A 13,805-nucleotide genomic window follows, 5' to 3' on the forward strand; every position below is an offset into this window, starting at 1 on the left:
CCAAGGAACCACTAATAGTTGAGTATCTCTCACATTGCTGAAGAATAAAGCATATTTTGGAGATAGGAAAGGAATTTCAGGGACAATGAGGAGAGAATTAGAATAGTAAGAGATGTGGGTAAACAGACAGGCAGAGTCTTGTCTGTACTGTTGAAGGTATGTAGATATTATCTTAGAAAGATTGGAAGATTTTAAGAAATTATGGGTTATTTTTTTCTGATTGCAGAAGTATCAAATGCCCATTGAAGAAAAGTTGGCAGATGAAGAGAAGTATAAAGGAGAAAACTGAATTACCTCAAATCCAGGGTTAATTAAATCACGTTGACGTGTTGTCTCTTAGAGGAGTTTTAGGCAGGAGAGTGAGGTGATCAGACTTGAGTTTTAGAAAAGGCTCTGGCAGCTGGTGAATATCATGTGGCTGGAAAGATACTGGGCATGGGGTGACCAGCCAGGAGGCTGCTGCAGTGAAAGGTGATGGATGGGTGGGGACCCTGTGTGGGGATGCTGCAGCCATGGGATGGTGGGAGTTTGCAGGGCATTTAAAGGTGGAATTCTCAGGACCAGATGGATGGGATATGAGGTAGAAGAGAGGAGGGGAACGTGACTCCTAGAGAGATTCTGAGTGCCTCCATCCATAAGCTGGTGGAGAAGACAGGGGCTGGGAGCTGGGAGACCCGGGTTCTCACTTCAACTCTGTCACCTCCAACCTCTGAGACCTCAGAGCCACAGTTTCTTGACCCCCAAAATGGAAAGATGATTACATTCGTGCTTTCCTCATAGGCTTGTCAAAATGGTGCACGGGTCAGAGGAGACGAACATCCTTGATGGGTGTAGTTCCAGGCTTTCCTCCTGAAACCTCTGCTCAATCCTTTCCTTGATCTTCTGCCTCCAACCATCAGCCTCCAAAAGTCCAGGCAGATCCACCACCCCACTAGTCTTCCCTTTCCCTTCTCTCTGCATCCTCCAGAGACGACATCTGTCATACTGGCCGCTCTGATGGAGATGCTCTAAACAACCCCATGCACCACCATTAATTCATTTGCTTTACATAATTGATGCTCTAGTGTGTTCCAGATGTTAGGAATATAGCAGTGTGTAGGACAGCCAAGGTCCCTGCCTTCATGGAGCTTATATGCCACCCAAGAGGAGACATACAATAAACACATAGATAAATCTGGATTAGTGATGTAATGAAAGGAATAAAATAGGGTGATAGGGTGATGTGAGAGAGAGCAAGGGTATACTTTCAATTTGAGTGGTCGGAAAAGGGCCACTGAGCTGAGACCTGAACAACTTAGGCAGCAGAAACAGCAAGTGTAAAGGTCCTGGGGTGGGTATGAGCTTGGAATGTTTAAAGAACAGAAAGGTCAGTGTACCTACCTATCTTTCTTATTTCAGTGCTGTCACTTCTATTAAGCCCTCTTGGATCACCACCCCATCCCTTACTTGCTAATTCAGCCACACTCAATTTCCACACTCCTGTGGTCACAACTAATCCTGACCACAATGGGTTGTGATGGACTCTTTACACACTGGACTGAGAGCTCCTTGAAGGCAAGGACTACCTCCATAGCTCCACTAGCCAGCACTGATCAGGCATATAGCAGGTGATCAGCCTCTGCTTGATGAATGAATAAATTAACCAATAGGTAAATGAATGAATGAATACCAGGTCCAAATGACTCATTCCTTTACCTGTTTCACTGTCTCTTCTCAAATTCCCTGGTCAAACTGCAGCTGCACCCTCTGCACACAAAGCACTCCCCATCCCCTCAGCTTGCTTGACTTTTACCCCATAGCACAGATCACATTCTGATATACCACATAATAATGTATTTGTTATGTTTCTTGTTTTTCCCTGACTCCCCTGATTGTAAATGCCATCACATCAGGGATTTTTGAGTCAGTTGCCCACTAATGTATCCCAAAACCTAGAACAGTGCTTGGCACGTAGTAGGCATATGTAAGAACACTTGAACAAAGTGGGGCATGAATGAATAAATAAGTGAATGAGTAGCAATTTTAAGCCTCATACAACAGGGGCCACAACCTCAAATGCCTTGTGACTTGCCCATAACAAACATATGTAGGAGTAAGTGCCGGGTTGCGACCTTTCAATTTGAGCCAACTCACCAAAACCCACCCAATGGCTCGCCAGTCATCAGTTTGCCGTCCTAAGCACTGAACATAACATTCCCATTCTGTTGACGGAAACTTTGGCCAGGCAGTTTAAGTGGCCTGCTGCGGATGATAGAGCTGGTACTGAACTGTCATTGCTCTCCCCAGTCCCTTCCCGGTCCCCTCTCAAACGCGACTGAGATCCTAGTTCTGAGAGTCTCGTTGTCTTCCTGTGGTGGGAGGTCAGAGCCTGGTGTCCCCGGGAGCTGAGTCTGGTGTCCCAGTGCGTGCTGGAAAGGGAATGGGCGCCCAGGTCCCTGGAGTCGCGGGGAGCGGGGCTCCCGCTGTCCCCTGAGCCCGCGCCGCGCCCCCGCCCCTGCCCATCCCCGGCCGCGCTGTCAGTCTCCATTAGCGCTAACAGGCTCCAGACCGAGCGGGCTCGGCGCTGGGTTAATGCAATCGGCGCGTTACCTGGGGCGCAGGCTACATTACCAGCCCAGCCTCCGCCCGGCGAGGTCAGAACCAGCCAGCCCGCGCCCCGTCGGCCGCCCCGCGCTTTCTGCGCTCCTTCCGCCGCGCCCGAGCGCCACGCGGCGGAGTCCAGCCCCAGCCCGCGCCCCACAGCCTGGAGAGGCGAGGCGGGTCCGGGGCAGGAAGGCAGGGCGCACGGCACCCGGGATCCCGTGGCCGCCGGACACGTGAGTGCGTCCTGCGCGCGGGACCGGGCTAGGTGTGCAGGGAGGCCCAGGCTGAGATGTGCAAAGCTAGGGTGCCAGCGAGTTTGAAATGCAGGGATGTAAGTGTCCGGGGAGATTCCTGGGACTGCTGGAGGTGGCGCAGACCCGAGCTGAGGGTAGAAATAGCCTGCTGCCCTGGGCCGGGTCACCGCCTCGTGAAACCTCGGCCTCGGCGTGTCCAAACCCCTCCGTTTGGGGCAAGCGGGAGCGGGCTAATGAGGGAAGAGTTGCAGGGTCCCAAGAAGGGTCCCCAGCGCGGCCGGGGCTGTCTCCACCTAAGTTCTGTCCCAGTCTGGCGCGCCACTACCTCTGCCTCCAAATTTTTCCAACAGACGTGCGCCCTTTTCTGGGAACTCTGCGTCTGCTCAGAGCGCGCCGACCACAGCGTCCCGGCTCTCCTGGGAGGTCTCAGGAGGCGCAGGCAGGGCAGAAAGGCCCAGTGACCACATCTTTTTCTTTGATTCCAGCAGAGACTCGGAGTTCTCCCAGTACTGACGCCCCTCGCCAGCCGCACCCATGCTTCTGGCGCGGATGAACCCGCAGGTGCAGCCGGAGAACAGCGGGGCGGGCCCGGGGTCAGAGCAGCCCCCGCGAAAGCGCAAAGCTGCGGAAGTCTTGGTGGTGAAAGAGCGCAACGGCGTCCAGTGCCTCCTGGCGTCCCGCGACGGCGATGAGCAGCCCCGGGAGACCTGGGGCAAGAAAATTGACTTCCTGCTGTCGGTGGTCGGCTTCGCGGTAGACCTGGCCAACGTGTGGCGCTTCCCCTATCTCTGCTACAAGAACGGCGGCGGTGAGCCCCATGATGGGCTGCGGGTTTGGACTTGGGAGGCTAGCGGTCCGCAGTGGTGGCCGGGAGAGGAGCTGGGATATACATCGGAGAAGACGAGGCAGAAGGGCAAGTCTGGGGCACAGGAAGGGATAGGACAGGGCTCACGGATGAAGGATTGGAGTCCCCTGTGGAAGAGGGAAATCGAGGCATGACCTTGTACAGAATCCAGGGCACCTTTTGGGTGAAGAATCCTGACCTTTTGATGGTCCCCAGGAAAGGAGGTGTATATCTGGAGAGCTCTTGAAGGGGCGCCAGAAGTGAATGAGATGTGACAGTCAGGCACACGGTGGCTCTAACCCCAGCACTCTGATAGAGGACTTGAGTTCCCTGAAGACACTTGGGAGGCCCTGCGCTTTGAGGGACAGAAACCCTGGAACAGAGACACGCAAAGAGAAGCCAGTGGTAGAGAGAACTCCATTCTCAAGTTGGTGGTTGTTTGGCCGGAGGGGCCAGGGCGCACAGCCTAGGTGGGATTGGGTCAGAGGTACCCTAGCTGGCTGGGTCCTTGAGGCAGGAGGCCTGGTTGATTGGGATGAAACCTCTGCCTCCTGGGGTCCTGGCCCCAGGACCCTAGTCCATCCTGGAGGAGACTCCAGTCCAAGAGCCAGCCTCTCTCCTGCCTCCCTCTGCTGGGTGACCCGATTCCCACTTGCCCCGGGATTAGAGCCTAGAGATCAACTACAGCCCACTCGGGGCAGAGTCCTGGGCAAAGCAGCTCAGGGGGCAAGATATTGGGTCCTAAGCCCTAACTCCTTCCTGAGAGCTTTTGCCCAAACTACCCCCTTTTGCTGGGATGAGCTCAGGAATACCCTGTAGGGAGCTCGGGGAAAATGACCTAGAAGAAGAAGTTGGCAAAGGGGGCCCCCACTCTGGAAACCTTTCTCTATCCATGGGGCTATCTGCCTGGCAGCGCTCTGGCTCAGGACTCCAGGAGGTCAGAGGGAGGCAGGATGAGGGTTTGGGGCTGGGTAAAGGGAAAGCTCATGACCTAGTCCCTTAGTGTCTGGGACCCACCTATTTGCTTCAGTATGTACTCTGGACATTTGCTTTGGGTGAGGCATGGGAAACAGACAATCCAGAGGGGAAACTTTTCCTTGTTTGGCTGCTGCCCCTTCTTAAAGGTCCTGGTCAGGTTTAAGTCTCCTGGCCCTTTGGATCCAAGGAGAGAAGAAATGCAGATGTTCTGTCCTTTTAGCAGACAAGGAGATGAGGAATGAAAGACAGATTGAGAGAACCCAGAACACTCCATCTAACATGTCCTCCATGACTGTCCAAGGTTATGTGTCCCTAGACAGCAGAAGGGGCTATCATTAATCAGCAATATTTATTGGGTTCTTCTCTGCGTGAGGCACAGTGCTGGGCTCTGCAGGGGTCACTTAGATGTATTAACCACCACTTCTGCCTGTCAGGAGCTTTAGTCACCTAAGGGCTTCGCTGTCACGCTGCTACACTGTCATTTCCATTGTTGTAAGTGTTTGTCGAAACTAAAAGCACCCCAGATGGCCAGCTGGACACATCAGCTAGATGGATATTCCAGGGCTTTCACTGACACTGTGTGCTCACTTGGTCATCACCACCAACTGAGAGTGCCTGCTGTATACAAGGTGACCTGTCCCAGGCACCCAGGGCACAAAACACAGCAGATTTGTCACATGTTCCAGTGTTGAGGCGAAGCTGGTCGGAAGCTCCCTCTCCTAGGCTTGCTAGCCCTGCACATCACCCATCCTGAGTCATTTGGTAATTTGTCTCTTTGTGGGTCTGTCGTCCAAACAGACTGGGGCACGCTGAGGGTAGGGACTGCGGTTTTATCATCTCTGGACATCTAATGCCCAAGATAAGGCCTAGATCCTGGGAATGTGATAGAAGTTCTCCTTACAAACGTCTATTGAATGAATAAATTAATGAAATGGTGCAAACCTTCAGAGACCTAATGCCTATCCAGGCAGAGCAGGAACAAAGTGAGGCAGCATGTGCTGGTGGTGGGTGGGGTTGGCACCTAGAGATGGGGAGCCGTGGCTGTGGAGTCCTGGGTTCCAGATTCTGGCTCTGTGACATTGGGCATCTCTCAGTTTCCTCATCTGTCAAGTGGAAATAGTGGTGTTCGACTCCGAGGGCTGCTGTGAGGACTAAATGCGATCATACCCGTGGAGGGTCTGGCATGAAGTCCAGCCTTAGTAAAGGTAGCGGCTGCTTCTTATGCCACATCTTTAGGAAGATGTGGGGCATGGTTGGGAGAAGTGTCACGTGCTCTAAAGGCCTGAGGAGGGGCTGCTTGAGAAGAACTCAGAGGAGAGATGGGCTGTGGTTGGCACTCAGCTCCTTGGGATGGGTGGGGCACGAGCAAACCTGGGGAAGGGAGGAGGTATTCTAGCTGAGAACGTAGGTGGGAGCATCTCAGAAATCAGAAGTGCAGGCTGGCTGAACGGCAAGCTGGGAGCGATAAGGGTGGAAAGGCAAGTTGGGACCAGGCTGTGGAGACCTTGCTTAGCTGGCTACGGATAGGGAAGTTATACCAGTGAATTTCTGTTTCTGGCTGAGATGTTCATGATTGGCACAGTGGAGCAGTACAGCCCTGCATCTCAGAGTCCAAGGCAGCTCCTGTTCCAACTTTCTTCTCAGGCCTCCAGGGGATGCTCGGCTGGCCCCTTCTGGTCTTTGTCTCTGCTGAGACCGCCTGGCTGCTCCCTGTGGATCAAGTCTCATCCAGCAACTATAAAGCTAGCCCCAGAGATGGGCAAGCAGGTTGGCAGGTGGATAGCCTGTAATTGGAGAAGCAGCCAAAAGACCTGAGTTCAAATCCCATCTCTGTCACTCTCTCTGAGCTCAAATTCCCCACTACAGCTGGAGGTGAGCTAGGATGACCCCCAAGATCCGTCCCTCTCAGTGCCCTGGCTCAGCACTGCACCCAAGCCAGGACTTACACGCCCTGTTATTTGATAGCCTGTGTGCTCTTCTGATGCCAGCATTAACATGACAACCTCCAAGACCAGCTGTTCACACTGGCCCAGATTGGAGGAGGTTTTGAAATGATAGAGGTGCCAATCATTTAGGCCCCCGGCTAATATTTTCTGAATGAATTCCTGGGAAAGATCAGCCTGTCTGAACATTTTCCCATAAGCCAGCTGCTGGGATGCACGGATGCAGGTGGTTTCTGGTGGGGAGTACCACTCTTGGAAATTCGAAGGCTTTGTTCAGAACCTTCTCAAACAGGGAGGCAGTGTCGGGCAGTGGGGGTCTTTCCGGGGTCCCTAGATTGTCCCTCTGCTCCTGTGGTCTTGGACCCGGCCTGTGCTGGTCTCTGGGGAGGATTGGACAGATGGATTGCGTCCCCGTGTCTGCCTCCCTGCCAGGGAAGAGGACACTGTGAATTATCCTTTGTAAATGATGGCTTCTGTTTGAGATGTGTCCGGCTGATCAGAGAGGCATGACCTTTAGGTTCAGACAGAACTGAGTTTGAATCTGAGTCTGACATTCCCCAGAAATGTGGCCTTGGACAAGTCACTCATCCTCCCAGGGGCTTTAGCTTCCTTGTGCAGAAAAGGAAGCATCTTCCTGTAGGGCAACACGACATTAGAGACAATAAAAGCAAAGCACTCACAACAGTGCCTGGCACATAGTGTGGGCTCAATAAATGAAGTTGTTACTGTTATGTTTATTGTTCAGTGGCTTTGAACTGCTAGACACAGGCTAGAACCAAGAGTAGGACAGGGTCCTGATTCTGGTGGGAGCAGAACTGACTCTAAGAGGAGGTTGTTAGGCGGATCTAAGGCTGGAAAGTAGTGAGGCTTGGGTCTTGGGTTTCTGATGGCCTAACCTTATCCCACTTTAGTTTCCCCACCTGGAAGATGGGGGTTAACCTCCCTGTATGGGGTCCCATGAGATCTGTGGTTCTGGGTCCCAGATGGGGTTCCCTTCCTTCAGCAAGTAGCTCAGGGTCTCAGGTACCCACAGGCCTCTGGGAATCCTCTTGGCCAAAATATTAGGGGTTCTTGAGGCCAGATACGAGGTGGCGGCTGGTAGAAAGGGCAGGAGTTGGCAAACTCAGAGCCCTCACATTGGGCCTGGCTGCAGGGGGCCATCTGTACCCTGAGCTTGCTCAGCCTGACGCTGGCTGCTCAGGTCAGATGCAGAGGAACCAGCCAGCTGGTTTAGCCTTCCAGCTAGCAAGTTTGCAGGAAAGAGGCGTTCATCAGGGGCTGGAGCTGAGACCGTGATCTGGAGTTACCAGCATGATTTGGCCCATTGCTCTGAGCTGGCCAAAAAGATCTTGAGGGGCTGAGCCCATCAAGATGGGATTTCATAAGGATAAATGTTACATCCTGCCCTGCGGTCCCAAACCCAACTGCCTAGCCTGTGTGCCTAAGTAAGGATTAGGCCACAGCACAAGTGGAGAAAGGCCCCGGGGCTTTCATTAGCTACATCCTCTGTGAGTCACTGCCAGGATCCATTTATTTAGCCAAAAAAAAAAAAAGTTTATTAATGCCCATCATATGCCAGGAACACAGAGAGGAGCACAAGGCAATCCTTGCCTTTAGGGAACTCATAGTCTGTTGTGGATAGCCTACAAGTTATGTTAGATTCTGTTATTGGAAGTGTTATATCTCAAATCAAGGAGGTGAAGCTCCATTCTGTTCTTTGTGGGTTATATTTCCTTCTATAATATAGTTCTTACCATCCCAAACACCCCAAAATTTGTTCCTCTTAAATTGGCCAGGATGGAGGAGATGGGAACCCAGAACCTTTAAGAAACTTCATGAGGAAGAATTCAGTCAGATCCTGCAAAGCCGACAGCGGAGGGAGAGTTGTCCCAGGAGGAGGGGTAGCCTCAACTCTGATTTCCCCAAATCCCACCCTCGCTGACCTCCTTAGAGGAGCTGGGTTTAATCTACCAGGGGAGTGGTGTGTTTCCTTCCTGGCTGGGACTGACACAATCTCAGAGGAGACCCAGAGGTCAACTAGGAAGACCCAAAATGAAGAGGAGGGAGCAACCCCTTGTGGGGCAAAAAAAAAAGCCAGTTCTCATCATTTTGTGTAGAATCCCATCTTGGAACAGCAGGAACTTACACAGGGGCTTGTATAGATGGTCTTGGCTGGTCTCAGTAACGTGCCGGGGAAGAGGTGCAAGGCTCCTTTGGGCGAAGGTTCCAGGAACCCCGAGGCTAGTGGGCAGAGCCCCACTGTGGTCACTGAGGGCTCCAAGGACAAGCTTGATCTTAGGGTGGGGAGACACCAGTTGACACCATGTGGCTCAGCTCCCCTCCCCAAGGCAGAGGGTCTCTCTGTGTTGACAGACTTGAATGGTCTGAACTTGGGTTCTTTTAGGAACAGGTGTGTTTCTTTACAGAAATGGCCACAGGCCACTGACAAAGACTCAGAGGGGGACCCTATACCTGGCTCCCAATGCTCTGGAAAAGTCTGCTTTGTTTTGTTTTCCATGCTATGAAGGACAGAAAGAAGGCAGTAGGTGGAGGCCACAGGGGGAGGGATTCAGGGAAAGGGAGGAAGAGGCGCTGGCCAGAGAGGTTGGGCGGCCGGCTTGAGCAAAGCCTCAGTGACCATGAGGTCCTTGAGATTGGTCCTGAACTGGGGTGAGGTAGCCAGGACTATATGCCCCAGACTCCATCAGTCATTGGATGCCAGCTGCCCTGGGAAGGGGCTGTGGTCTTGGGCGAGGCCGCTGTCTTTGGCAGGGACAGTTCCCAAAGGGCTCAGTGGGGGCTGAGTGGTCCCCATTGCGGGGGAGCAGGTCCTCCCTTCTTGAAGGGAAATCCGGAGCCCTTTTGCTCATGGGGCTGCCTGTGGCCTAAGGGAGTCCTTGCCCCCTCACTTGCTCGTGGTCAGCGGTCATATTTGGACACGAGGAGGAGTAGCCAGCCTCACTTGGGACAGGGACATGAGTTGCCCAAGAGACTGCCCCAGAGTCCTGTGCCTCGAGCCTCTGTGCTGTGCTCTGCCAAGGACCCAGCCACCCTCCGCCACATGGGCAGACATCCTGTGCTCATGGTTCCCAGTTTACAGAGGCAGGTCCCAGCTGCCCTTGTGTGTGGTGGCAGGACGTGATTCCCATTTACAGAACACCAAGTGCCACAAACTTCACCTCCATTCTCTCTAATTACCACAGCAAACATGATGCAGGTATGACCCCCTTTTATGAAGGGGATGAAGGGGAACCAAGGCTCAGAGAAGGCACATTGGCTCAAGGTCACATAGTCAGAAGTAGCAGGGCTGGGGGAGCCAGGATTGTCTGAGATCCAGGAAAGAAGCATGAGAAAAAACTCTATTTTTGTGCACACTCTACACTCGTCTGACCCCGAAAGTGTAGGAGTTTTCCCAACACTGACCAGTTCTCCGACTTTTGGGACACCAGCTGGGTGTCCTAACAATCAGTCCTGACGCTGTCTGCCTGGGGTTGGGGCAGACCCCACAGGTTACGGGCTCAGTCTCCCAGGAACTCTCCCACTTCAGAGGCCAGTCACGTGTCAAGATGTCACCTGTGCTTCTGACCAACCAGCTATAATCAGGGGTTCCCATGACGCTGTCTTCAGATTTGATTATTTCCTGTGACAGCTCACAGAACTCCGAGAAACATTTACATTTACCAGTTTGTTATAAAGGATATCATAAAGGATGCAGACAAACGGCCGGGGGAGGAAGTACATCGGGTGAGATGTGGAAGGGTCCTGAGTAGAGGAGCCTCTGTTCCCATGGAGATGGGGGGTTCTCACCAGGTCATCAAAATCCAGAAGGTCTCCAAACACCATGTATTAGGGATTTTTATGAAGTCTCCTCTCATAGGCATGATGAGTATTAACTCAATCTCCAGTCCCTCCTCCCTCCCTGGGGGTTTAATCATGGCTTGATCTTTCTGGTGACCCATCCAGAAGCCCACAAAGAGTGGCTTCATTAGAACAAAGACACTCCTTGCCTAGAAAATTCCCAGCACCTGCACAGCCAGAGCATTCCCGAGCCAGGATTCTGGGCTGGTGGCCCCAGAGGTTCTCAGTTCTGAGGTTCTGGGTGAGGCTGGTTGCAGCTAGCACACGCCATGCATGGAGATGAGGCAGGGCAGGGGGGATGTGGCAGTTACGGGCCTTACAGGGCAGTACCTTCTAGGAAGTTTGCAACCAGCCTCAGTTTCCCAGAAGCTGCTGCAGGGCTGTTTCTACCAGAGGCTTCCTCAGCTGACCTCAGGCATCCCCGAAATCACCTTCTGACTCTTTAGCTTTGCCCTGGCTTCCTCCAGATCTTTGTGCAAGAGGGCCTGGGCCAGCTCACTGGTCGATGTCCTCTGTTAGAATAAGGCACTGGCCACTGGGCAGCTTTCTGCTTTTCATTCATACTCAGCCGTTCCATCATTCTTGAGTGCTCTCAGTCTGTTTCCTCTTGCAGTTTTGCCTGGCCCACATCAGACACCCTTGGAAGAGTCTTGGGTTTGTGCAGATACATCATCTTTCCTCTCCTCCCCTCCCTGGGACTCCCAGCCGGCACAAAATTGAATCTCAAACTGGGCAATTTACCTACCTGCTGGCACTACCACCCAGAGGTTGAGAGTTGAGAAAACTGGCCAGCGTGAGACGTCTGGGTAACTAGCTGGTGTTGCTCTTTCCTCTGGTTGTAGAAAAAAAAAATCTTGTCACCAGCAGCACACCACAGTGCCAAGATCTGAGCCATGACCCCTGGCTTCTCCCTTCCCCATTGTCCCTTGGGCCACTGACTTCAGTCTTCAGGCCCATTAAACATTTTAATACGCCCATCTATTTCCCTTACTCTCTGACTCCGGGCCCCTAAGGGCAGAGGCAGGTGGCCACAAGGCAGAGCGGGGCTCAGATGAATCCAGATGTGATGCCCCAGGGGGGAAGGTATAGCTCAGTGGTAGAATACATGTTTAGCATGCATGAGGTCGGGGGTTCAATCCCCAGTACCTCCATTAAATTAAAAAAAAAATTACCTCCTCTCCGTCATCAAAGGATTAAAAAAAAAAAACCCAAAAAACAAAAAACAAAACAAAAAAAACAAACAAAGAACAGATGTGAAGCCATGCTGCATACTTACCAGTTTGGACAAACAACTCAGCCTTTCGAAGCCTCAGTTTCCTCTTTTAATGAGGTGGGTGGTAGTTATCTCTTGCGGATAGTTTTAAAGGAATAATTATGCAAAAGCTTAGCGTGTGGCTTAGCATATAACGGATGCTCAATAAAGGGTACTTGTTACTTTCACCAACTCCACCGTCACCACCACCACTGGTGATCAGCATCACCAGCATTGCTATCAGCAATGTGGACAAACATGGGTTCTGGTCCCAGACTAGCCCTCTCTGGGTAGGGAAAGAAAAGGGTGGAGATTGAAAGCAAGAAATGAGGAAAGGAAAAGGGAGGTTGCCATGTGGTCATTTCAAAGAAGCGCAGCCTGGAACAGGGGCTGGAGGGTTGGACCAACCCATGACCAACAGACCAGGTGGCTCAGCTGGCCCCAGATTCCTGGTTTCAGAACACCCTCTCTCAAGACTCTGTTCAGACTCGTCCTTCATCTAAGCTGCGATATTCTGGAATCTGCAGAATATGTTGGGAATGGCTTGGAGATCTGGAGCCAGACAGACCTGGGCCCAAATGCCAGATCTATCACTTACTAGTTGGTGAGATTGGACAAGTCACTTAATTTCTCCAAGCTTCAGTTTCTTCCTCTGAAAAATGGGCACAGTAGTTGCTACCTCAGATGGTTTCTGTGTAGGGCAAATGGGATCACAGATGTCCAGCACTGTGCTTGATACATAGGAGGTACTCATTTTTTGGTGGTTTCTTCTCTACCACCCACCCTGCTGGTCCATCAGCAACAGAGGACTGGGTCTCAGAGCCCTGGGGCCAAAGCTTCATGCTTTGTCCTTAAAAGCCCTGGGCTTCCTGACAGTCTGAGTACCTAGCTGGGTGAGTTTAACCGTGAATGCATGTGAATTTACCACAGTTCTCTGCTAGCCTGGAGCCTCAGTTTCCACAGCTGTAAAATGGAGGTAGTAGTAATCTTTGCACTTTAGGGTTGCTGTGAGGATGGAATGAGACATTGCTTGGAAAGTACCTGAAACACGGTAGGGAATGTTATATTCCTAGTGTTGCCATCGTTAAATATTTCCTGGTTTCTATACTTCGCTATCATGGGCAGGTCAGAGGGTGTTTGGTTTCCAAGGTTACGGCAACTCAGCCAAAGGCCAGTGGCGGGAGGGGAGCTGGCATTTTGCTTTGGTCACGCTTGCAGCCTGGGCTGATGTGGCTTGTATCCCCGTGAGTCACCTCACAGCGTCAGAGCCTGCTAAGCTCACCCCAGGCTACTGGGCATACCGAGCCCTGTCTCGGGAACTCAGATGTGTTGAATTCTGCCAGGAATTCTCCCAAGGATGTTGCTGCCCATTGCCAAGGGCTCCCTCTAGCTTCTGCACTGTTCCAGGTGGGCAGCTTCCCTGATCAGAGACTTGAGCCTCTGGCCTCTTTGCTCCAGTGATTATTTACCTTCAGCCTCGACTCTGTGAGAGTGAGCCTGACGGGTTAGAAGACCTGAATGCGATTCCTGCTTCTGTCACTTAGCAGCAGTGCAAACAAAACCAGTTCAACTCCCTTCTCTGCCTTCGGTTTCCCCCAGAGGGAGATAATGACCCTCTCTGGTTATGCCTGTGAGCTGTTGTGGGACTAAGGACAATCCAGTGAGGCCATGTCTGGGAAAGCCCAAGGTGACTTTAAACTGATAACAGATACGAACAAAATTAAAACTCAATCGTATGTAACCTTGGGCACTGTCTCTCCCTTTTTGGTCGCAATTTCCTTATAAAAGGAAGGGTTTGGGGTGACTGACATTCCCCAGAGGGATGATTCATTGAAAGAAAAGGTGCTGAGTTGAAATCAAGTTGGTAAAGACAGTATTTGGGATCCTCATGATGCTTCACAGTGTGTGCTTGTGTGTGAAGGCTTGGGAGAATCCTGTAAGAAACAAGCTTATTTAGTTTTGATGAACCCAGATTTTACTAACTTGAGCACAGAACCTCGTTACTATGATTATGACTATGACTACTAACTTTTATTAGTATGGTTATAGTTAATGTATATTAATTGCTCTGTGTCACTCTATTTACTTACCAC

The 13,805-nt window shown here is 51.8% G+C and overlaps 1 protein-coding gene across 2 annotated transcripts in view; it reads left to right on the top strand.

The window, feature by feature from the left end:
* The first annotated feature begins 2,647 nt into the window (after positions 1–2,647).
* The window catches only part of SLC6A2 (solute carrier family 6 member 2), a 39,911-nt gene continuing 28,753 nt past the window's right edge, over positions 2,648–13,805 (top strand). The window contains exons 1-2 of one of the 2 annotated variants that reach the window (XM_072967381.1): positions 2,648–2,820; positions 3,323–3,645. In XM_072967381.1, the coding sequence (XP_072823482.1) occupies positions 3,372–3,645 (274 nt within the window). In that variant the 5' untranslated portion in view covers positions 2,648–2,820; positions 3,323–3,371. The remainder of the gene's footprint in view (positions 2,821–3,322; positions 3,646–13,805) is intronic. The other variant, XM_072967380.1, reaches the window with a different exon arrangement.

The sequence above is a fragment of the Vicugna pacos genome, chromosome 9 (assembly GCF_048564905.1).
Source record: "Vicugna pacos chromosome 9, VicPac4, whole genome shotgun sequence".
In the NCBI taxonomy this organism is placed as follows: Eukaryota; Metazoa; Chordata; class Mammalia; order Artiodactyla; family Camelidae; genus Vicugna; species Vicugna pacos.